The sequence below is a fragment of the Moschus berezovskii genome, chromosome X, assembly GCF_049115385.1.
Source record: "Moschus berezovskii isolate FMDL1 chromosome X, NW_MosBer_1.0, whole genome shotgun sequence".
Taxonomy (NCBI): Eukaryota; Metazoa; Chordata; class Mammalia; order Artiodactyla; family Moschidae; genus Moschus; species Moschus berezovskii.
The window spans coordinates 143,669,803-143,693,620 of record NC_142488.1 but is presented as its reverse complement, the minus strand read 5'-3'; the positions used below and the strand labels follow the sequence as shown (position 1 = coordinate 143,693,620).

At 38.8% G+C, this 23,818-nt stretch overlaps 1 protein-coding gene across 1 annotated transcript in view; it reads right to left on the bottom strand.

Moving 5' to 3' along the window:
* The window catches only part of PASD1 (PAS domain containing repressor 1), a 105,532-nt gene that overhangs the window by 63,479 nt on the left and 18,235 nt on the right, over window positions 1-23,818 (bottom strand). The window contains exons 7-8 of the mRNA XM_088834322.1: window positions 21,833-21,960; window positions 19,686-19,768 (exon numbers count right to left, since the gene is read on the bottom strand). Coding sequence (XP_088690448.1) covers window positions 19,686-19,768; window positions 21,833-21,960 — 211 coding nt within the window. The remainder of the gene's footprint in view (window positions 1-19,685; window positions 19,769-21,832; window positions 21,961-23,818) is intronic.

The following is a 23,818-nucleotide window of genomic DNA, read 5'->3' as shown; positions in this document are numbered from 1 at the left end:
TATATAACTCTTGGGATGCTGCCCAATTCATGAATCACCTCATAAAGTCAATTAGATCTTCACATTTACTCAGCTAAATTTTGTTTTTTAACAGTTCAAACAAGAAAAAAATCTTTTTTTCTTTTTTTCTCTTTTTTAAAAAATTATTGATAATACATTTATAGGTGAGTTGGAAAACATAGAACAAAGTTACATATAGTTCTACCATATATTACAATTATTTTGAAGTAGGTAAATTAAGATTTTTAGTTGGAGTTTCAATATCAAACTCTCAGAAAATAACAGAATGGATATATAGAAAAGTAGAAGGATATAGTAGACCTGAAAATCACTGTAAACCAATTAATTCAACACAGTTAAGATATATACCATTTTCACACAAGAGTAGGATACAAATTCTTTTAAATTCCCATAGACTATAAAATAGGAGACACTGGAACATATCCAGGGATGTAAAACTAGGTGGTCTAAAGGTACTGAAATCATAGACTCTGTTCTCTTATCACTGTGGAATTATGTTAGAAACCAATATCAAAAGATATTTGAAAATAACCCATATATTTTCAAGTGCAATGTGACATTTACCAAGAGAGATCTTTGACTTAGCCATTGAAAGCATCGATAAAGTTAAAAGATTAAAAAAAACACAGAGGGTGACTGCAGAGAAGAAAGCATTTAAATGAGAAATTAGCATCAAAGATACTTTAAAAAAATCCATGTATTTGGAAACTAAATATTCACTTCTAACGATGGGTGTATCTAAGAAGACATAACAAAGAAAATTAGACCTGATAATAAAAGATATACAATTTATAAAAAAGGCAATTAACATATAATACAGTAATATTGTGATCCACACAGTCAAAGGCTTTGGCATAGTCAATAAAGCACAAATAGATGTTTTTATGGAACTCTCTTGCATTTTCCATGATCCAGCGGATGTTGGCAATTTGATCTCTGGTGCCTCTGACTTTTCTAAAACCAGCTTGAACATCTGGAAGTTCACGGTTCATGTATTGCTGAAGCCTGGCTTGGAGAATGTTGAGCATGACTTAAATAGCATGTGAGATGAGTGCAATTGTTCGGTAGTTTGAACATTCTTTGGCATTCCCTTTCTTTGGGATTGGAATGAAAACTGAACTTTTTCAGTCCTGTGGCCACTGCTGAGTTTTTCAAATTTGCTGGCATATTGAGCGCAGCACTTTCGCAGCATCATCTTTCAGGATTTGAAATAGCTCCACTGGAATTCCATCACCTCCACTAGCTTTGTTCATAGTGATGCTTCCTAAGGCCACTTGACTTCACATTCCAAGATGTCTGGCTCTAGGTCAGTGATCACACCATCATGATTATCTTGGTCGTGAAGATCTTTTTTGTACAGTTCTTCTGTGTATTCTTGCCACCTCTTCTTAATATCTTCTGCTTCTGTTAGGTCCATACCATTTCTGTCCTTTATCGAGCCCATCTTTGCATGAAATGTTCCCTTGGAATCTCTAATTTTCTTGAAGAGATCTCTTGTCTTTCCCATTCTGTTGTTTTCCTCTATTTCTTTGCATCAATCGCTGAGGAAGGCTTTCTTATCTCTCCTTGCTATTCTTTGGAATTCTGCATTCAGATGCTTATATCTTTCCTTTTCTCCTTTGCTTTTTGCTTCTCTTCTTTTCACAGCTATTTGTAAGGCCTCCCCAGACAGGCATTTTGCTTTTTTGCATTTCTTTTCCATGGGGATGGTCTTGGTCCCGGTCTCCTGTACAATGTCATGACCCTCCGTCCATAGTTCATAAGGCACTCTATCAGATCTAGTCCCTTAAATCTATTTCTCACTTCCACTGTATAATCATAAGGGATCAAATTGCCAACATCCACTGGATCATGGAGAAAGCAAGAGAGTTCCAGAAAAACATCTATTTCTGCTTCATTGACTATGCCAAAGCCTTTGACTGTGTGGATCACAATAAACTGTGGAAAATTCTGAAAGAGATGGGAATACCAGACCACCTGACCCGCCTCTTGAGAAACCTGTATGCAGGTCAGGAAGCAACACTTAGAACTGGACATGGAACAACAGACTGGTTCCAAATAGGAAAAGGAGTACGTCAAGGTTGTATATTGTCACCCTGCTCATTTAACTTATATGCAGAGTACATCATGAGGAACCCTGGGCTGGAAGAAGGACAAGCTGGAATCAAGATTGCTGGGAGAAATATCAATAACCTCAGATATGAAGATTACACCACCCTTATTGCAGAAAGTGAAGAGGAACTCAAAAGCCTCTTGATGAAAGTGAAAGAGGAGAGTGAAAAAGTTGGCTTGAAGCTCAACATTCAGAAAACTAAGATCATGGTATCTGGTCCTATTACTTCATGGGAAATAGATGGGGAAACACAGTGGAAACAGTGTCAGACTTTATTTTTTGGGGCTCCAAAATCACTGTTTATGCTGATTGCAGCCAGGAAATTAAAAGACGCTTACTCCTTGGAAGGAAAGTTATGACCAACCTAGAGAGCATATTAAAAAGCAGAGACATTACTTTGACAACCAAGGTCCCTCTAGTCAAGGCTATGGTTTTTCCCGTGGTCATGTATGGATGTGAGAGTTGGACTGTGAAGAAAGCTGATCGCCAAAGAATTGATGCTTTTGAACTGTGGTGTTGGGGAAGACTCTTGAGAGTCCCTTGTACTGCAAGGAGATTCAACCAGTCCATTCTAAAGGAGATCAGTCCTGGGTGTTCATTGGAAGGACTGATGCTAAAGTTGAAGCTCCAATAGTTTGGCCACCTCATGCGAAGTGTTGACTCACCTGAAAAGACTCTGATGCTGGGAGGGATTGGGGGCAGGAGGAGAAGGGGACGACAGAGAATGAGATGGCTGGATGGCATCACCGACTCGATGGAGGTGAGTTTGAGTGAACTCCGGGAGTTGGTGATGGACAGGGAGGCCTGGCGTGCTGTGATTCATGCGGTCGCAAAGAGTCGGACACGACTGAGCGACTGAACTGAACTGAACACTAATATTAACTCTCTTATTTTTCTTAATACATAACATCGTCAATCTTTGAGGTGTCACTTTTCCTACAGAGAAAGTAGTTCTGCACCATATTTTAATAAAGTAAGTCATCTGTTGGAGAAGGCAAGGGCACTCCACTCCAGTACTCTTGCCTGGAAAATCCCACGGACGGAGGAAGCGGGTAGGCTGCAGTCCATGGGGTCGCGAAGAGTCGGACATGACTGAGCGACTTCCCTTTCACTTTTCACTTTCATGCATTGGAGAAGGAAATGGCAACCCATTCCAGTGTTCTTGCCTGGAGAATCCCAGGGACGGGGGAGCCTGGTGGGCTCTCGTCTATGGGGTCGCACAGAGTTGGACACGACTGAAGCGACTTAGCAGCAGCAAGTCATCTGGACCAGCATTAGAATGAAGTTTGCTGTAGGTCTCAGTGCCTTTATTTGACAATGGTAAAGAAAACAAGCTAAAAAAAAAAAAAAAGCCAATGTGTATGAACAAATGTTCTTAAATCTAAGACATTACGAAAAAATGTCTTCAGGCCAAATTCAATTTTGTTTCCTATAATTAGAGAAACTCTCCATTCTCTGACAATTAACAATTAATTTCTATCAAAATTAGAATTTTGATGTCCAGGGAAAGAATGAAGCTTCATGGTACACTCAAGTCTAAATACAAGCTTACTTTTCACCAAGTAAGTGGAAGATGAGAGACAAAAAGAAAGTGGGAGAGACAGAGAGAGAGAAAGAAGAATCACGTCTCTCACTTTAAATCAAAAGCTAGAAATGATTCATCTTAAAGAGAAAGGCATGTCAAAAGCTGAGATAAGCTGAAAGCTAGACTTCTTGCACCAAACTGCTACCAAGCTGTGAATGCAAAAAAAAGTTCTTGAAGGAAATTAAAAGTGCTACTCCAGTGAACACACAATTGATAAGAAAGCAAAACAGCATTATTGCGGATATGGAGAAAGTTTGAGTGGTCTAGAGAGATGTTCAAACCAGCCACAACATTCTCTAAAGCCAGAGCCTAATCCAGAGTTTAAAAACCCTGTTTATTTTAACTAACATGCAGAGTACATCATGCGAAATGTAGGGCTGGATGAAGCACAAACTAGAATCAAGATTAATAGGAGAAATATCAGTAATCTCAGATAAGCAGATGACACCACCCTTATGGCAGAAAGCAAAGAGGAACTCTTGCCTCTTGATGAAAGTGAAAGAGGAGAGTGAAAAAGCTGGCTTAAAACTCAACATTCAAAGATCGAAAATCATGGCATCCAATCCCATCAGTTCAGTTCAGTTCAGTTCAGTCGCTCAGTCGTGTCCGACTCTTTGTGACCCCATGAATCACAGCACGCCAGGCCTCCCTGTCCATCACCAACTCCCGGAGTTCACGCAAACTCATGTCCACAGAGTCGGTGATGCCATCCAGCCATCTCATTCTCTGTCATCCCCGTCTCCTCCCGCCCCCAATCCCTCCTAGAATCAGACTCTTTTCCAGTGAGTCAACTCTCGTCGCATGAGGTGGCCAAAGTATTGCAGTTTTAGATTTAGCATCAGTCCTTCCAATGAACACCCAGGATTGATCTCCTTTAGAATGGACTGGTTGGATCTCCTTGCAGTACAAGGGACTCTCAAGAGTCTTCCCCAACACCACAGTTCAAAAGCATCTTCATCAATCAGTAGCCATCAACAGCAAGGTAAGACCCTCCACCAGCATAAGATTACAAATTTCTGAAGACTCAGATAGTGGTTAGCATTTTTTTTAGCAAGTAAGTATTTTTAAATTAAGGTATGTACATTCTTAGACATAAAGCTATTGCACACATAATAGACTACACTATAGTATAAACCTTTATATGCAGCACTGGGAAACAAAAAAAAAATTATGTGATTCACTTTATTGTGGTATTTGCTTTATTGCAGTGGTCTGGAACCAAACCTGCAATATCTCAAAAATGTGCCTTTACAAAGCAAATAGAATAACTGGGTTATTCTGCATGGTTTCAAAAAGTGAAGACTGATCCAATGGAGAGAAAATTTCCATTTTATGTTTCACAGGATGCACCCAAAAAGTCTATTTTACTTATTTATTTACAATTGTATAAAATTATGAAAAATTTTAAATGTATATATTTTTAATTTATTTATTTTAATTGGAGTCTAATTACTTTACATGATTGTATTGGTTTTGCCATAAATTGACATGAATCTGCCCCAGGTGTGCATATGTTCCCCATCTTGAACCCCCCTCCCACCTCCTTCTCCATCCCACCCCTCTGGTTCATCCCAGTACACCAGCCCCGAGCATCCTGTATCATGCATTGAACTTGGACTGGTGATTCGTTTCACATATGATAATATACATGTTTCAATGCCATTCTCCAAAATCATCCCACCCTCGCCCTCTCCCACAGAGTCCAAAAGACTGTTCTATACATCTGTGTCTCTTTTGCGGTCTCGTATACAGGGTTATCATTATCATCTTTCTAAATTCCATATATATGCATTAGTATACTGTATTGGTGTTTTTCTTTCTGGCTGACTTCACTCTGTATAATAGGCTCCAATTTCATCCACCTCATTAGAACTGATTCAAATGTATTCTTTTTAATTGCTGAGTAATACTCCATTGTGTAAATGTACCACAGCTTTCTTATCGATTCGTCTGCAGATGGACATCTAGGTTGCTTCCATGTCCTGGCTATTATAAACAGTGCTGCAATGAACACTGGAGTACATGTGTCTCTTTCAATTCTGGTTTCCTCGGTGTGTATGCCCAGGAGATCTAAATGTAAGACCAGAAACTATAAAACTCCTAGAGGAGAACATAGGCAAAACACTCTCCGACATAAATCACAGCATGATCCTCCATGATGCACCTCCCAGAATATTGGATATAAAAGCAAAAATAAACAAATGGGACCTAATTAAAATTAAAAGCTTCTGCACAGCAAAGGAAACTAAGCAAGGTGAAAAGACAGCCTTCAGAATGGGAGAAAATAATAGCAAATGAAGCAACTGACAAAGAATTAATCTCAAAAATATACAAGCAACTCCTGCAGCTCAATTCCAGAAAAATAAACGACCCAATAAAAAAATGGGCCAAAGAACTAAACAGACATTTCTCCAAAGACGACATACAGATTGCTAACAAACACATGAAAAGATGCTCAACATCACTCATAACCAGAGAAATGCAAATCAAAACCACAGTGAGGTACCATTTCACGCCAGTCATAATGGCTGCTATCCAAACGTCTCCAAGCAATAAATGCTGGAGAGGGTGTGGAGAAAAGGGAACCCTCTTACACTGTTGGTGGGAATGCAGACTAGTACAGCCACTGTGGAGAACAGTGTAGAGATTCCTTAAGAAACTGGAAATAGAACTGCCATATGACCCAGCAGTCACACTCCTGGGCATAAATGTATATTTTTGTATCAAAATAATACTTTATTTAGAAGGTATTGATTTAAATAGCAACTAGTTAATGAGCTATTTGGGTCATTTGTATGTATGGTGGGGATATAAAATGTATAATATGTGTTTATCACAGCTTTGACTTTCAGCATCAAGTAACTTAGACCTAAACAGAGTTACTTATACAGTTAACCCTACATTATTTAAAGATGTAAGTCCTAAAATAATTTTTGTTGTTGTTTACTCACTTACTCACGTCCAACTCTTTGCAACCCCATGGTCTGTAACCTGCCATGTTCTTCTGTCCATGGGATATACTCCAAGCAAGAATACTGCAGCAGGTTGCCATTCCCTTCTCTGGGGGATCTTCCTGACCCAGGGATAGAACCCAGGTCTTCTGCATTGCAGGCAGATTCTTTACTGTCTGAGCCACCAGGGAAGCCCCACCCACTAACTACATAGTGGCTAAATTAAAATAAAAATGTAATAAAATTTAAAATTTAGTTTTTCAGTCACAGCTGGCACATTATAAGTGCTCCACTGCTCCATGTGGCTAGTGGCTACTATATTAAACAGAACAGACTAAACAGCATCTCTGTCATCATAAAAGGTTCTGTGGAAAAGTGTCATGTCAAAAGTTGTGGTGGGTGTTACTTGACAAGACACTAACCTTGTCAAGAAAACATTATGAGGCAATTAGGCTTTGCTTTAAATGTACTGGGTTGAATATAAAAAATAAAAAAGCAAAGTTTTCCAAATTCTTCCATGAACTTAACATTTCATGCTCTTCTATATGTCAATATAGATGGCAAATATTTGCTTAAAATCTGAAAGTACAAATAACTGATAAACATACATTGTCAATGAAAAGCACTGATGAGCCTTTCATACCTAACCAGTCTATTCAGGTATAAAATAGAGTCACATCTATTGCTGGTCTTTGGTTAGGAGCAGATACAAACAGAACTTTCCCTTTCCAAATTGTATCAATTAATCTTCAAACAGAAAGAAAATGATTAAAGAACACTTTCCTAGCTGTATTTATAGGAAAAGAACAGTTTCCAAATTTACAAAGAAAAGTACCTCTGTCTCATTATGTAAAATCTAAAATGTTACTCCTAAATTGGGCCGTTAATGTTTTTTACTCTTTATTTTAAATCTTTCCCCAAGGTTTGATATTCATTGGTGAAGTACTCAATACTACTGAATTACTTTAATGAAAGGTTGTTCTTGGCTCAAAAACCCATCAACTTCTACTTGCTTCATAAATGAAACTAATTATGAAAAACAAGTCCAATGAATACCGTCCTTTCATATGTCAGTGCAGCACAAACTAAGGTGTGTTTTGATCCATTGTGGCACAGAGTCAGGAAACTGATGACAGTAAAAATATAATCCTAAATGTCTCTGCTTGTTTAACTTACAGCTGAGATGATCTAATCTGAAGTAATGGAAGAAAGGGAAACCAGATTTCCCTTCTTGCTCGCAAGTTGTGACCCAAGTCTAAGGAGTTAACTTTTCAGACTATTCTAACTAAAGAGGAAACCCACTACCACTTTGTGTCTGAAATGTGAAATCATGGGTCAGGTTGTAGGCATCCTTTTTCCCTTCAGGCCCAAGTGCCTCTCAGTCATCCCTGGCAACTGCATTGGTACTAGCATTTCCAGACCTATCTCTCCCTAAGACTCCCTATGCACTTAACTGGCTCCTCAGGGATCATGCCTGAAACAGCCTCCTACTTTCCCCAGTCCCCACCATTGTGCCTAGCACATCAGAGCTGCCATGGAAGATGGACAGGATTTGGGGTTCACACACACTTGGGCTTTCAAACTTCAGCTCTGCCATTTCCTAACTGTGGGACCTAGAGCAGCAAGTCTCTTAACTTCCTTGAACCCCGATTTCCAAGTGTTCACTTTCTTTTCTTATTTTATGTGTTTTTATCATTTTCACTTTACAGATGAGGAAAATAAAGCTCCATAAAGTGAATGATGTATAAGGTCTGTAAAATTAATAAACAGAAACGTCAATTAAATAGTCAGGAGACCAGAAGGGAGTGCTCTCATGGCCTGTGACAATAGCAGAGCCCAACAGGAAGAAGAGAGTTCTCTTCTTTCCTGGCAAGGACTCAACCAATCAGCAAAAAGCCATGGACTCTGTTTACCTACCATAGCCTTCCTCACTTCCTTTTCCCCTCTGTAAAAGCATTCTTCCCTTGCCGTGCAGGGACTTCTAAGTGGCTTATCATGGTTTCAGATTCTGAATTGCAGTTCTCTACTGATCCCAAAGAAATGAATCTTTGCTGAAGAAACATCTGGCAGTCTATCTGCAGGGACTGGAGAAGACTCCCAACAGCTCCAGGACTGGTGAGCAAATGCCTGTGGTACCCACAGAGTGCACAGTTGTTCATTGTTTTACTCACCAACCATGGAGTTTGAAGGTGTGTCTTTTTCCTGGATCTGGGTTCACATCCTCTTTACATTTGACGCTCTCCAGGAATTATTCAGGATCTATTTGAAAGTTTCATTTTTCAAGTAAAGGCCTTGTTCTGCATGCAGGTATTCATTTGGCACTTAGGTCTGATCGGAGATCAGATTGCTTCAACCAAAGCTGGGTGAAAATGCTTCTGGCCCAATTCCAGAAGGAGCTGCTTCAAATAAAACTGTGCAGGTTCAGCCTTCAGCCTATTCCTTTGAAAGGGCTGTCTTTCAGAGGGTGGCTTTTAAAAACACCCTGGGGAACACATGTACACCCATGACTGATTCATGTGAATGTATGGCAAAGCCACCACAATATTGTAAAGTAATTAGCCTCCAATTAAAATAAAAATTAAAAAAATAAAAATAAAAACACCTTCAGCCCTGCTCCTCCAATATAAAAATTTTCCTTAAGATGGGTTGCAATTGGCTTGCAAGCTCTTTGAATTGAGCCATTTGTACTATAAAGCTGTTTGAAACATGTTCTTTACTCTAGAGGAAAAACCTCTAGGAAATGGGCCCCAGTTATCTAAGTATTTTGAGGGCAATTCACTGCTGATCCCAAATAAACCCATCTTTGCTGGAGAAACATCCGGCAGTCTATTTTAGGTCAACATAAGGATATAGTCATTGAATATATTCAAGAATATAGCCATTGCATATAATTAAAACCAACATATTTGTGTGAAAAATACAAATTATTTGAATACATAAGGGCCCAGACTCTAGTCTGTTAGCCAAAATTGGCAGCAGCCTGTTTTCATATGAGGTAAGAATGATTTTTACTTTTTAAAAAAGTTGTAAAACAAACATAGAATATACTATAGAGACTTTATGTAGTTGTAAAGCCTAAAATATTTACTATCGGGTCCCTTTCAGAAAAATGTTTTTCAACCTTTGGAATATATTCAAGAAAAGTATTTCTTAAGACATGATTTTGATGAATCAATGAGTTTGGGTAAATTTTTTACATTGGTCATTCTATGGATTATTTTTGGATGAACTAATTTTTGACAACTTGACCATTTAGCCATAAATTTTTTGAAGAATTTGTTTTTGATGAATTCACCTGGGGCTGGTCATGACTTCTCCCAAATGAAAGACTATGAATAAACAGACATCACAATTTGAGAAAAATACAAGTAAGTGAAAGATTTCTTTCCCCCAATGGCTATGGAAACCACAGGAAAACAGAGTCCCATCAAAGAAGTCCTGTCTAGTCTCACCTGGGAAAGATCTTGATGGATCTGAAATTGTTAAAGGATTATAGTTTTCTGAGAACAAAGAGACAACAAATTCACCTTCCCTTTAAAAAATTTTAGCATTTGAATATAGAAACACTTTCTGAGTGGCTGCTTCCAGAAATATCTTTGGATTAAATGATCATTTTCAGTGTCAGAAAATTTTTCTTTCTTTATGGGAAAATATGATATTTTATTCAGATATTCTGAATGGAAGAAGTACATTACCTGAATCTATGAGAATTCTCCAGTAGACAAATTCATACCACTGACTATACTATATTAAAGGCCCTGGCAGATTTTAGGTTCTAGTTCTGGCAAAAAAGGATATGCATTTTCTGACCCATTACTACAGGGTCAAAAAGAGTAGAGCAGGAGAATGTTTGGGCTATGTATTTGTGTGTGTGCTGGCGGGGCGGGGGGTGCATTGGGAGATAGGCAGAAAATGAAGTAAGATGGCTTGAAAAATAATTGACTCTTCTCTCAGATTCTCGACTCTGAGCACCACATCCCTTACTGCTCCCTGGCCAAACTGCAAAGAGGATTGGTGCCCATTAGAGGATGACATAGGGTCTGCAAGTCAAATAACACCTTCCATTCTTCCTTCTCAAGACATGGACATGGATTCTAAGGGCTTTAAGAATTGTGCTGTTTGTGTGGGCTGATATATATATATATATATCTGAGCTGAGGCCGATATATCTAAGCTGATATTATAATTGAACTTATATAGAATATATGACTTCTTATATACTATAGAATAAGTAAGTTCAGTCTTGGAAGAAAACCTATGACCAACCTAGACAGCATATTAAAAAGCAGAGACATTATTTTACCGACAAAGGTCTGTCTAGTCAATGTTATGGTTTCTCCAGTAGTCATGTATGGATGTGAGAGTTGGACCATTAAGAAAGTTGAACACTGAAGAATTGATGCTTTTGAACTGTGGTGTTGGAGAAGACTCTTGAGAGTACCTTGGACTGCAAGGAGATCCAACCAGTTCATCCTAAAGGAAATCAGTCCTGAATATTCATTGGAAGGACTGATGCTGAAGCTGAAGCTCCAATACTTTGGCCACCTGATGCAAAGAACTGACTCATTAGAAAAGACCCTGATGCTGGGAAAGACTGAAGGCGGGAGGAGAAGGGGATGACAGAGGATGAGATGGCTGGATGGCATCACCGACTCAATGGACATGAGTTTCAGTAAGCCCTGCGAGTCGGTGGTGAACAAGGAAGCCTGGTGTGCTCCAGTCCAGGAGGTCGTAAAGAGTCGGGCACAACTGAGCAACTGAACTGAACTGAAATTCAGTCTATATAACTGAACTTATATAGAATAGTCCAGCTGATTTTACATATTAGAATATGAAGACATAAGACAAAATGTTGAGTTTCAATATTTAAAATATGGGTCCTTTCAAAATTGTCTGGTAGGTAATTACTTTTATCACATAGCTAAGAAATCTCAATCACTGTTTTAGTTATATGTTAATAGGCTTGCTTCCAAACACTACTCATACACAATTAAAAGGAACAAAACTCCAATGCTCCAACCCTCCTATATGTCGATGTTTTACAAAGGATGGAGTCCAAATGGGCAGGTTTCCAGCAAAGGCTTACTCCGTCCATTTCATAGAAAACATCACTCTCTCAAGGGCCAGTTTGAACTTCTCTAATGTGTTTTTTTGATTACACCAGTTTTCCACAAACAAATCAAAAGAGGAAAAACATCTAATGGCACTTGGTATATCCTCACCAGAATGGAAAAACAAGAAACACGCAATATTCATAACACTTTGAAAGTACATACAAACCATTAACATGGTAATAATCCTAGTCTGATGCCCCCTGTACCTTAAAGGGTAAGTAATTTATGATGAGAAATCCTGTGATGTCAAAGAATAAAAAGAAAACAAACAAATGTCAATGAAACAAGAACCCTATTGCTATGAAAATATGGTAGACCATCAATCACCAAAAATTTTCTTTGCAAGGTTTTTATCATCTTGAAAAGAACACTGCTGTTATTGGCCTCTTCTGAACAGTGCAGAAATACTAAGCAAATAAGAAAGCACCTTTAGAATCTGATTAGTGTTCTGTGGTCTGCCCCTCTTTCAAATGTAGAGAAGGTGACATATAGCGTTGGTTGGTGGGTCACTGGGATATGTCTGGAACCCAGCCTGGATGGCAGCTGCTAACACAAAAGACATTCATAGGAAGAATGAATGTCAAGGGTACACAGTTCTCCATCATATATTTGTGGAAAATTCATTTTAAGAGAAATTCATAAATCAGACTAGAGACCATCCTAAGACCAGCAGTGTGGTAAGATATAGAGTTTGCTCTGTTCCCCACTAACAAACCCTTTAGGCCAAGCCTCCCAGCAGAGGATAGAGGGTTCTACAGGGGTGCATCCACTCCTCAAGAGAACATAATATTTGAAAGACTAGAACTGACAGTTCAGATGTGTTTTTATAATTCATCTGCTACCATACTTACTTGCAGACATCATTACTTTCATATTATCAAATATGTGATGATCAAAAATTTTGATCTACTATCAAACATTTCTTCTAGCTTGAATTAGTCTAAAAATTGTTTTATAAATTGAGGTTCATCACTCTTCAGTCAAAATGACTCCCTTTATGTAGCACTTCAAAGGAAGGAAATGCACGCAACATTTCTACATCTCAGAGCAGAACCAACTTTTTTTCAATACAGCCAGTGGCTCCAGAGGGCCTGGCCTGGGTACATATGTTCATGGTAAGGTTTTGCCTAATAGACCATGTTTTATATGGCATTCCAATCTTCCTACTTTAAAATCCACTCCCTCAGTCATTTTTTGAAGGTGACATCCTGTGTGTTTCTTCTGTCACTTTTATAGGACTAGTATTGAACCAGTTGTGGAAATAAAGAAACAGAAACCATCAAGTCCCAGTATATATTAAAAGAAAAAAAAAACTTTTTATGTCTTTGTTGTTTATCAAATACTTAGGCTGCAGTCTAAGAATTGGTTGTATAGATATGAAATCTGACTTTAAATTGGACCTTCTTTTCCTTTTTCATCCCATAAATCAGACCCTTTAGCTCTTAGCAGCCAAGTGGACAGATGGTTTATCACACGCTTGTTTCCTAGAAATCAGAAAGTGAGTTAATTGGATGAGACTATCTCTTCTCTGAACTGAAGGAGACACAAGCTGAATGCACTTTGGATACTTCTGTCTTGGAGCTTTTAATTCTCTGAAGAAGAACTAAGTCAGTCCCCATGATGGCAAGGCACAGTGGAGAGGGTCAGCAGGAAAGTAGAGAGCAAGATAGGAGAGCTGGTCCAACCTGGGTGGCAGGAAGGACTTTTGAGAGAAGGAATGAGCTGGCTCCTAAACAGTGAAAAGGATGTGAGCAAACAAAGCACAGAGGGAAAAGACATGTTATCTGTGCAGAAAACAGGAACAGAGGTCCAGTGAAAAGAGTCCGACGGCACTTCCATGGAATGGGGGACTTCACTATGGTTTCTGGTTTACTTGTCCATCACCATCCACACTAGGCAGTAAGTTTTGTGAGGGCAGGCACAGTGCTGGACATGGAGAATGCAGCCTAAGGGGCATATAGTTTCATGGGGAATCCACACAATGAACAAATAGTCCAAAGATAACTGTATTTTTTGCAAACTGCAAAAAGCATGACAAAAGAAAAGGGCAGGGTTCCATGGGAAGAGAACTCAAAATGGACCTGGGAGAGCACCATGCCAAGCATGTGAAAACACAGTTGAAGAGTGTTTCAGGTTGAGGACATAAGTGTGCACACAAACACTGCACTGGAAAAGAGCTTGGGGAATTCACAGAGGCCAGGAGACCAGGGAGGCTGGAGCAGAGTAGATAAGAAGGCATGTGGCACAAAATGAGATGTGAAGACTAGACAGCCATGAGAGCAGAATGCCTTCCAGATCATACAAAAGAGACTGTGGATTTTCCTCTAAGAGCAGGCGGAAACAACGGAAAGTTTTTGAGCAGGAGATCATATTGATCATATTTCAACAAGTAGTTTGGGAACAACTGGAAATCCATATGGTAAAAAGTACGTACTTCAACCTAAAACACACACTTTATAAAATATGGACACAAAATGGATCACTGACCCAAATATAAAACTATAAAACTTTTGGGGAAAAAATTCTATGTGAGCTTTGCTTTAGCTATGAATTCTTAGACATGGCACCATGACACAGCAGGATCCATCAAAGGGAAAAAAATGGTAAAATCGTCCTCCTTCAAAACTAAAAACTTTTGTTGTGCAAAAGAACATTGTTACTGGAATGAAAAAAGAAGCTACAGGCTAGAGAAAGTACTCGCACATCACATAACTGAAAAAAGACTTGTATCTAGAATATACAAAGAATTCTCAAAGCTCAATAATAAGAAATTAAACAACATAAGTTTTAAAATAGGCAAAACATTTTAATATTCAAATGATGAAAAGATATTCAACATCTTTAGTCATTAGTGGAATGCAAGTTTTTTTTTTTTTCTGGGCTGCACTGTGCAGCATATGGGATATTAATTCCCTGACCAGGGGTCAAAACCATGCCCCCTGCAGTGGAACTGTGGAGCCTTAACCACTAGACTGCCAGGGAAGTCCTGGGATGCAAGTTAAAAGCATAATTCAATACTCTAGAGAAGTGAAATAAACACTCATGTCTACATAACTTGTCCAGGAATGTTTATAGCAGCTTTATTAATAATTGGCAAAACTTATCAGTAACCCTGATGTCCCTCAATAGGTGAATAAATAAACTGTGAGACATGCATACAACAAAATGCAACCCAATTTTACATAGTTATTGATGCAACAACTCAGATGAATCTCAAAGCAACTACACTGAGGGAAAGAAACCAGTCTTGAAAGATTATTTACTGTGTAACTCTGTTTATATGACATTCTCAGGAAGATGAAACTATAGAGATGCAGAATAAGTCAGTGGTTGACAGAGGTTAGGGGTGAGGTGAGATAGGACAGACTATAAAGGGATGCACAGGGAACTTGTGATGGAACTGGTCTTTATCTTGACCGTGACCGTGGTTACACAAATCAATGAATGTGTTAAAAACCATAGAACTGTATACCAAGAGAAAGCAAATCAATTTTGCTGTATAATTGAACAAATAAATGTGATTAATAATTTAAAAATGAAAATATGTGTCCACAAACATACTTGTAAAAGAATGTTCATTGCAGCTTCATTATAGTAACTGCAAACTAGAAATGAAGGTTCAGCAAAAGGAAAATGCCTAATGAATTGCAGTCTATCCATAGAAGAGACTACTCCACAGCCACAAAAGGGAATGAACTACTGAACCTGTGACATGATGCATCTCAGGGACATTTTGCTGAGTTTAAGAGGACAGACTCAACAGACTATAGATCATACAGTTCCATTTTTATGAAGTTCTAGTAAAGGAAACTTGAATTTACAGTGAAAAATATCACAACAGAGGTTGCCTCCAGGTGCAGGGGTAACAGGAAAGGGTACAACACACCTATCCAGTGTTTTGAAAATATTCTATGTCTTGACAGGAATGTGGGTCCTATGGGTCTATGCATTTGTCAAATATACTTAAGATCTGTGCCTTTCATGATGTGTACATTTCACCTTAAAATGTAAATATGAACTCATTTGAGGAGGTTTGCTTTTCACAATGACATGACTTGGCAACCCTACAGTTACTCAATGTGCATTCCAGACTTGAGCAATAAGTAAATATTTGGAGGATAATGGGCCTAGGCCTCTCTGACTAGTGAGAAGAGTGTTGCAAAACTGGAAAGTGGGGGGACTAGAGTGAACCTTCTGGTGCTGGATTAAGATGGAGGTATCAGTATGAAGTCATGGTTTGGATTTTTGGATATACACCCATGCACAAAAGTACACATACATATAGATGGGTAGATACGGAAATATTTGCTTCCCAGTTCAGAAGACACCTATACGTCAGTAACAATGAGTACAAGTAGCACCAGATCCCCGTTTCTAAATAGCATGTCAATGTACGGCAAAACCAACCAATATAATATTGTAAAATAATTTGCCTCCAATATAAAATAAATTAATTTAAAAATTTTACAAAAATTAAAAAAAATAAAAAATAAATAAAAGAAGCTATTTCCCCTTTAAAAAATAATAAAAAAACTATATTGCAATATAAGAAGATAAATAAATAAATAGCTGTGCTTAAGGAGAACAGGGCTTGCTTTGACTAAGTCTTAGAAAACCAGCTGATTTTGTGGCTGAGGCAGAAAAAGTACAAAATGAACCTGGAACATCATACAGTGCCCGAAAGGAAGGAATGCTGCAAGATGCTGGGAAGCATCAAAAAGACACAGGAGCCAGATCGAAGGGGCTGTCACTGGTTGACGCGAGGACTATCAGAGCGTTGAAATAAATAATAGCAAAAGATTAAAATCTGCTGGATCGAAAAATGAATAAATAATGAATGAATGAATGAAGCAGGGGGTGGGGAGAGAAAGAAAGAAGAAAAGGGGAAGAAAAGGGAGAAAACAGGAGGAGAGGGGAGGAGAGGAGACCGGACAGAGGAAAGGAAGGGCAGCAGTTGGATGGAGGCGGAAGAGGAGATGATGATAAAGCAAATGGGGTAAAATGTGAACAGTTGTGAATAAAGGAGGATGCCAAGACGCAAATAAAAAGTTTAAACATTAAAAAAATGTTTAATGGAGGTAACTCAACAGAATATCCTGGAATTTTTTTTTTAAGTAAGGCATTAGGGGTTTGGGAGTAACATACACACACTACTATATAGAAGATAGATACCAGGACTTCCCTGGCAGTCTAATGGTTAAGTCTCCATGCTTCCACTGCCAGGGACATGGGTTTGATCCTTGATTGGGGAACTAAGATCCTGCATGCCATGCAGCATGGCAAATAAATAAAATAGATAATCAACAAGGTCCTACTGTAGAGCACAGGGAACTCTACTCAATATGAATCTTAAAAAGAATGTAAAGCGAAAAGTCAAAAGAGAGCAGGATCCTGTCCCACTTATTCAGATGCCGAATATACAGCCTGACACCTTCATTGCTGCTGCTGCTGCTAAGTCGCTTCAGTCGTGTCCAACTCTGTGCGACCCCATAGACGGCAGCCCACCAGGCTCCCCCGTCCCTGGGATTTTCCAGGCAAGAACACTGGAGTGGGTTGCCATTTCCAGACATCTTCATTACAGGATGACAAATGCAAACTACCAGGGAAAAAATGCTACATTCTTCATTGTCTGAGTAGAACAAGCAGCTGCCCACATATTTCTCCAGAACTACTTTTCACAGAGGCTGTTACTCAGAAAATTCATCCCAGATTTTGATAAACTTTGATATTTATTAAACTTTTCATTGGTGTCCAAACCTTCAGTGATTTTCGGGGTTGCTTCCATGGGTTTGGAGTACAAAACTTACTTAGAGCTTTTCAAAAAATATTAACATGGAAATTGCTCTTATCAATCATAAATCTAATAAGACAGTCAAATGATTTTATGCTTTTAGATGATCAAAATAATTAAGTCACGTAGCTGAAGATGGAAGATGGTTTGGCTAGTAGTCACACAAACACTATGAAATCTAAAACCCAGAATCCTGAGACTGTACCCTTTTTCTATCTTTTATTTAATGTCTGACCTTCTCAAGGACAAGACCCTTTTCACACCAATAGGACAGAAGTTAAATAGCTCAGGGGCTATTTCCTTCAAAGCCTACAGTTGCAGCTGGCTTGTTTCTACATCAGAATATTTTTAATTCAATTAAGTTCCACTTAAAAATAAAATGCAGGTCTCCTCAGACTCTGAACTCTCACTCTCTGAAGATTTGCCATAATGATCTACTAATTGACACAAAATTCATTACCCAAACCTGCTGTAAGTTGCATGCAAGAATATGTTCAAGGCATGTACCCTCTGGTGAAAGGATATATGGTTGGCTGCTGTTGTAGCTCAGGTATTCTCACAGAGTAGTACCTAGAGCTCCTGTTTAAACACTGTATGCTTTATAGATATCCTCTCTCCCACCTCGTGCAGTAAAAGTTCTTCTAATAAGGTAGAGGAACTAATGAAGGAGATGGGTAAGTCTAAGAGGCCCAAGGAAGCGCATGCACTACAAGAACCACTCTAGTGTTTGATAAAGCACATTAAGAATTTTGAATGGCTGTTAGTCTTAAACTTGGCCATGCACATGTCCCTAACTCCTATGAACCGTAAATATAGTGATGAATGGTGATGAATATGTACAAGAAATTTGAGATTCTGCACAAACACAAAAAAGTCTTGCTGGGGCATGTAAGTGTGATGGTGGCATGAGCAGACCATCGACACAATTACAAACTCGGTCATGTGCTAGCAAGAGCTGTAGGGCGCCAAGCAAAGGGAACACAAACAGACTGCCACTACAAGCTCTGTTTTTCATCCTGTGGCTTTGTGTGCAGCTTTAGACAATGGTTCCTCACCAAACACTTCTGAGCTCTCCTGCCAGAAAGGGAAGATTCTCCCCTGTTCCTCAGATTCAGACACAGATGAACCTCAGACATTTCCTGTTTAACTCATTTCCTTACCAGCTCTTTCTTCCTTACCTCATTCCACCACCAAAGCCTAACAGAGGCCACAGCCTCCAGCTCCCTCTTCCCACCACCAGACCTCACATAAACATGCCTTCCATCAGAAGAATCCTCTCAAAGCATCATCTTGTTTATTTTATTTTGCTAACTTTTACTGGCATCTAGTGCTCATCTTTAATGTATTGTTTTGCTATTTATTTACATCTCCCCATACACTGCAATGTAGAAGGAATATGTAATCCATTCTCAATATCCTACACTGAGCAATGTCTACCATTATGACTTACTACATATAAAATATCTATTAATGAGTTTATCAAATATGAAGTGACTAGATAGTATTGCAAACAATTTCTATTTTGTAAAAATTCTTGGTAGATTGTTAAATAGGCCAATTAAGGGGTTTTAGTGATATCTAGCAAGTTGGCATTTTCTTATAGGTTAGGAGTGCATTTTTATTTTTCCCAGTCAAAATAATGAAATTACTCCCTTTGTTCTCTGAGAATTTGTTAACAAACAAATGTTGAAGAATAGATTAGATTCACAAAAAAGAGGAACACCTGTATAATAGCAGTTACTACAATGCTTATTTGTTCTTCTACCATTTAAAGTGTTTCAAGAAAAAGAAGCAATCAAGTCTATGTGTACAGGTATTATCTTAATTTGAAAGTAATTAAATGTCTGTGTCAGTTAAGGTTGCTCTGTTTATTGCTTTATTTCTTTTATAGAAAGCCAATTACTCGTATTTATATTTAGTTAGAAAAAATATGAATTATACTAGCTGAGAAAGGAAATTCAAACTAGTAGATTGCTCATCTGGATTCAATTGTTTTTTCTTTTTTTCCATTTTGATGGAAAAATAGTCATAGATGTGATTTCTCTTTTTTCAGTTTTGTTGGATGAAAGTGTACTCTAGTTCCCCATTACTTACGACATTAGCCTCTCACCTGTGGTCCTCAGATGGCCTATCCTCATCCGAATTTGGGACCAATGGACCAACTTCACTAGGCTCATTTATACGGAAAAAGCTCTGCAGAAAAATTGGCATTTTAGATATCTAAAATGTACTTACATAGTAAAAATATCTGACATATTTGTATAGGTTGTAGTAAATTTGAAAATCCAACTCATCTGTATATCATTGTGAGAAAGGCACTCAGTTTCACAGATGTGAAAATTGAGGATTTGAGAGCTAGGATGGTTTGGTCAGATGTACAACTAGTAGATGCAGGATCCAGGTAGGTCCACTTCAAAGTTGAACTTTTGAGTTCACCACCCTTCCACTGCTACACAGCCACTCTGAGAATAAAGTCTTCCTCCAAAAAGCCCTCTTTTCTCACAAGATTTGTTCTTTGAAATGACCACTAATATGAAACAAATATCCCAGAAACCCAGAGAACAACTGGCATAGATCACAAACAGAGATCTTTGCGCCAAGAGGGAGCCCAGGGTGAGGGCGCCGTCTCAAATGAGATTTTTCTTTCTCAGATGAGGAAGTAGATTTGGGGGTTGTTGATGTTTTAGTCACTCAGTCGTGTCTGACTCTTTGTGACCCCATGGACTGTAGTCCACCAGGCTCCTCTATCCATGGGATTTCCCAGGCAAGAATACTGGAGTGGGTTGCCATTTCTTCCTCCAGGGGCTCTTCCCAACCTAGGGATCCTCCCAACCCATGTCTTCTGCATTGGCAGGCAGATTCTCTACTGTTGAGCCACTTCTAAATGAGATGTCTTCCTTCTCATGGCAAATATGAGAGCTCAAATCCCAGAGAACTGCTGGAGAGGGATACTGAATGGGGCCAACAGACTTAGCAACTTACTTCAATTGCTTTTCTCTTGACCAATTTTCTTACTGTCTTAACTTTAGGGGGAAAAAAAAAAGATCACATAGATCACTACTCTAGATTGAGTGTAAAGAAGTCCCTCACAGCTTCTGAAATGTGGTCAATTAAAGCCCGGATTTTAAACCAGAGAGGAAAAGTAAAGCAGATCTTTTTCCCCCTCTGGATTGTAACGATACTAATAATAATGATAAAAATGACAATGACGATCATGACTGTAAGGATTCATATTTACTGAGTGCTAACCGTATACCAGGGGCTGTCTTACTTGCACTTCACAACAACCCTCAAAGAGGTACTGTTTTCGCCATTTATAGAAAAAGAACCTGAGGCCAAAAGATGTACATCACTTGGGTAAGGTCTTGTAGCTAGTAAGAAAGGTTGTGAACTCCAGATCCAGAAGCCTCTCATGTAAGTACATGTATTGTATGTTACAACATCATCACAATATTAACAACTTTGTCTAGTCATATGATGGTCTTTGTTTTCTGGAACTTTCCATGCGAGTTACTACCTCATGACTTTTACAGCAGCTGAACCCTCTACTGGACTGCCTTCCTTTCTTTCCTGAGTTGGCATCTTATCATCATTCATAGTCTCTGTTCAAAAGGCAAATCGTCAGAGAGAGACCTTCCCTGACACTCTACTGGACTTCCACTCCCACCAGTCATTAGCACACAATTCTGTTTTATCATCTCCATGATATCTGTTAATGTTACTTGTCTACTGTCTGTTTTTCCAGCACCGAGCACAGTGCCTGGCACATAGTAGGTGCTTGCTAAGTACGTCACTTGGTAAATAACTCATTAGTCTGAACCAATTAGATGAATCTAAAGACTAAAGATTTCCCCCCCTTTTTTTTGAGACAGAATCTTGGAATTCTTTATTAGAAAGATATTAAGTGAGCAACGGGCAGACAGAAGAGCTGCTTCAAAACTCACCTAGTGACAGAGCCTTCTTTTATCCACCCGCCAAAATGGTGATTTCTCTTACTATGTCCCAGCTCCCAGCCCCTGTATACCTGTTTAATAGTATATCAAAACCACTTGTCAATGAGTGTGCGTCTCTTTGGGATGTTCATCTTCTGAAACACAGGAGCTGGTCTTTTCTCACTCACATATCCTAACACAACCCTCTGCACACATCAGGTGCTTTAGCGGTGCTGTCCAGTAGCTGAGAGACCAAAGAGGACATGTCCCTTTAAAGGAAGCCTGCATGGCCACAATGGGGGAGACACACACACGACATACTTACCTGTAGAGTCTGAGCCCTAAGGACACAAATGGTCCCCACCAGGTAAAAGCCATCCTCCAAAGGAAGATTTACGGCAGATGACCCACAGTCATGGCTGGGGAAGGAGCTACGGAACAGTGCAGGAGACTCTAAGGGAGAGAGAGACACACAAGTGACAATCTAATAGAAAGGCAGGCCAGGTACACAAAAGAACAGTCACCTGTCCCATCTGTGTGCCATTTATCAACCCATTGACAATTTTCAGAATTCTGAACCACCAATTTTTCCTGTCTTCCTTCCATTCCAACCACCCTCCCCACCCTGGTCTCCACTAGAACAAGGAGTCATTACTGGGAAATAATTGTGAGTTCAGGGTGATTTTTCAGTTTTCCAATCTTACCTTGTGAATGGACGTTTTAAGTCCAAAAGAAATTTGCTCCTCTTCTTAACACAGACCATATGGGTATCAAATATGTGTAATTTGTGTGTACATGGAATCAAGTATTTTTTAAGGTATTTGACTTTTAGTTTCCAAGGCATGTAGCAAAGATACCTGACAACCACTGTGTGAGCTAATTTTCATTCTTTACTTACCCATTCATTCATTTGTTATATTTTTAGACCTCAGTGGCAAAGAACTGAGTTAATTATATTCTTAGTTCATGGCATATTATGAACACAGATAAAATTCCAACTCTCATTTTTATTTTTTTCTCTCTGTCCCTTTCCTACCCACAGGCACCAACTATTATCCACCACTTTTAACGTGTGGTCAAATACACCACCTCGTCAAATATGTGCTAAGTTGCTTCAGTGGTGTCCAACTCTTTGCAGCCCCATGGACTGTAGCCCACCAGGCTCTTCCGTCCATGGGATTTTCCAGGCAAGAATACTGGAATGGGTTGCTGTGCCCTCCTCCAAGAGATCTTCCCAACCCAGGGATGGAACCCACATCTCTTATGTCTCCTGCACTGGCAGGTGGGTTCTTTACCACTAGCGCCACCTGGGAAGCCCCAGTCAAATATGTGTAGCCTGGTTCTATGTACTATTATGCTTTCACAATTTACAAAAGTTGTCTTGTGCTATAGATCTCATTGTTTCTCAATGAACAACATGGTTTTAAGATCTAACCACGTGGTATTATGTGTATCTAGAGTTCATTACTTTTACTACTATAAAGTTTTCTATATTGTATATTTCCCCCATATTTTACTTATTCATTTCCCTAATGATTACACCTAGGTTGTCTCCAACTACCTCCTACTACAAACAACACTATGATATACATATTGCAAGTCCCCTTAGACACAGATCTCTGCAGCTTCACCTCTGTGGTATCTCCATCCAGTGATAGGATTACTGAGTTACAAGATAACTGACTTAATTTCACTCTGTTTTCCAGGATGGCTTCATGAGTTTACATTCCTCTCGATACTGTATTAGTGTTTTCATTTCTCACATCCTCACCAATATTTGGTATTATTCACACTTTTAATTGTTGCTTTTCTGATGTGTGTACATTGCTACTCATTGGTTTTTTTAATTTTTCATTCTTTACTTACTAGTGAGTTTGAGCATCTTTTCACATATTTGTTGGGCTATTTACCTCAGATTCAAGCCCTAGATCTTTTAATGGTCCCAAGACAGTGTTTATATTAATTTATCAGTGTGTGGTTCCTGAGACCTTGAGAATTTCAAATTCTGATCCTGTGTTCACATTAAGACACACAGATTTGGGTTTTGATTTCCTCTAAATAACACATATTTTTCCATTCAAACTCTGAGAGAGTTAGCACACTTACTCTTCATCTAAGCCAATGGGCAGAATTTTACTGATCATGTTAGGTCTCTAAGTTTTATGTGTTGGTCCTTGAACAAGTGTTACTACTCCAGACTGCAGTCAATGGAATCAGTGTATGATTTAAAAATCACTGAGGGCCAGCACAAAATCAACTCCTTCTTATCACTGTGTCCTGTACTTTATCCTGTCTTTTAAGATTGTCTATG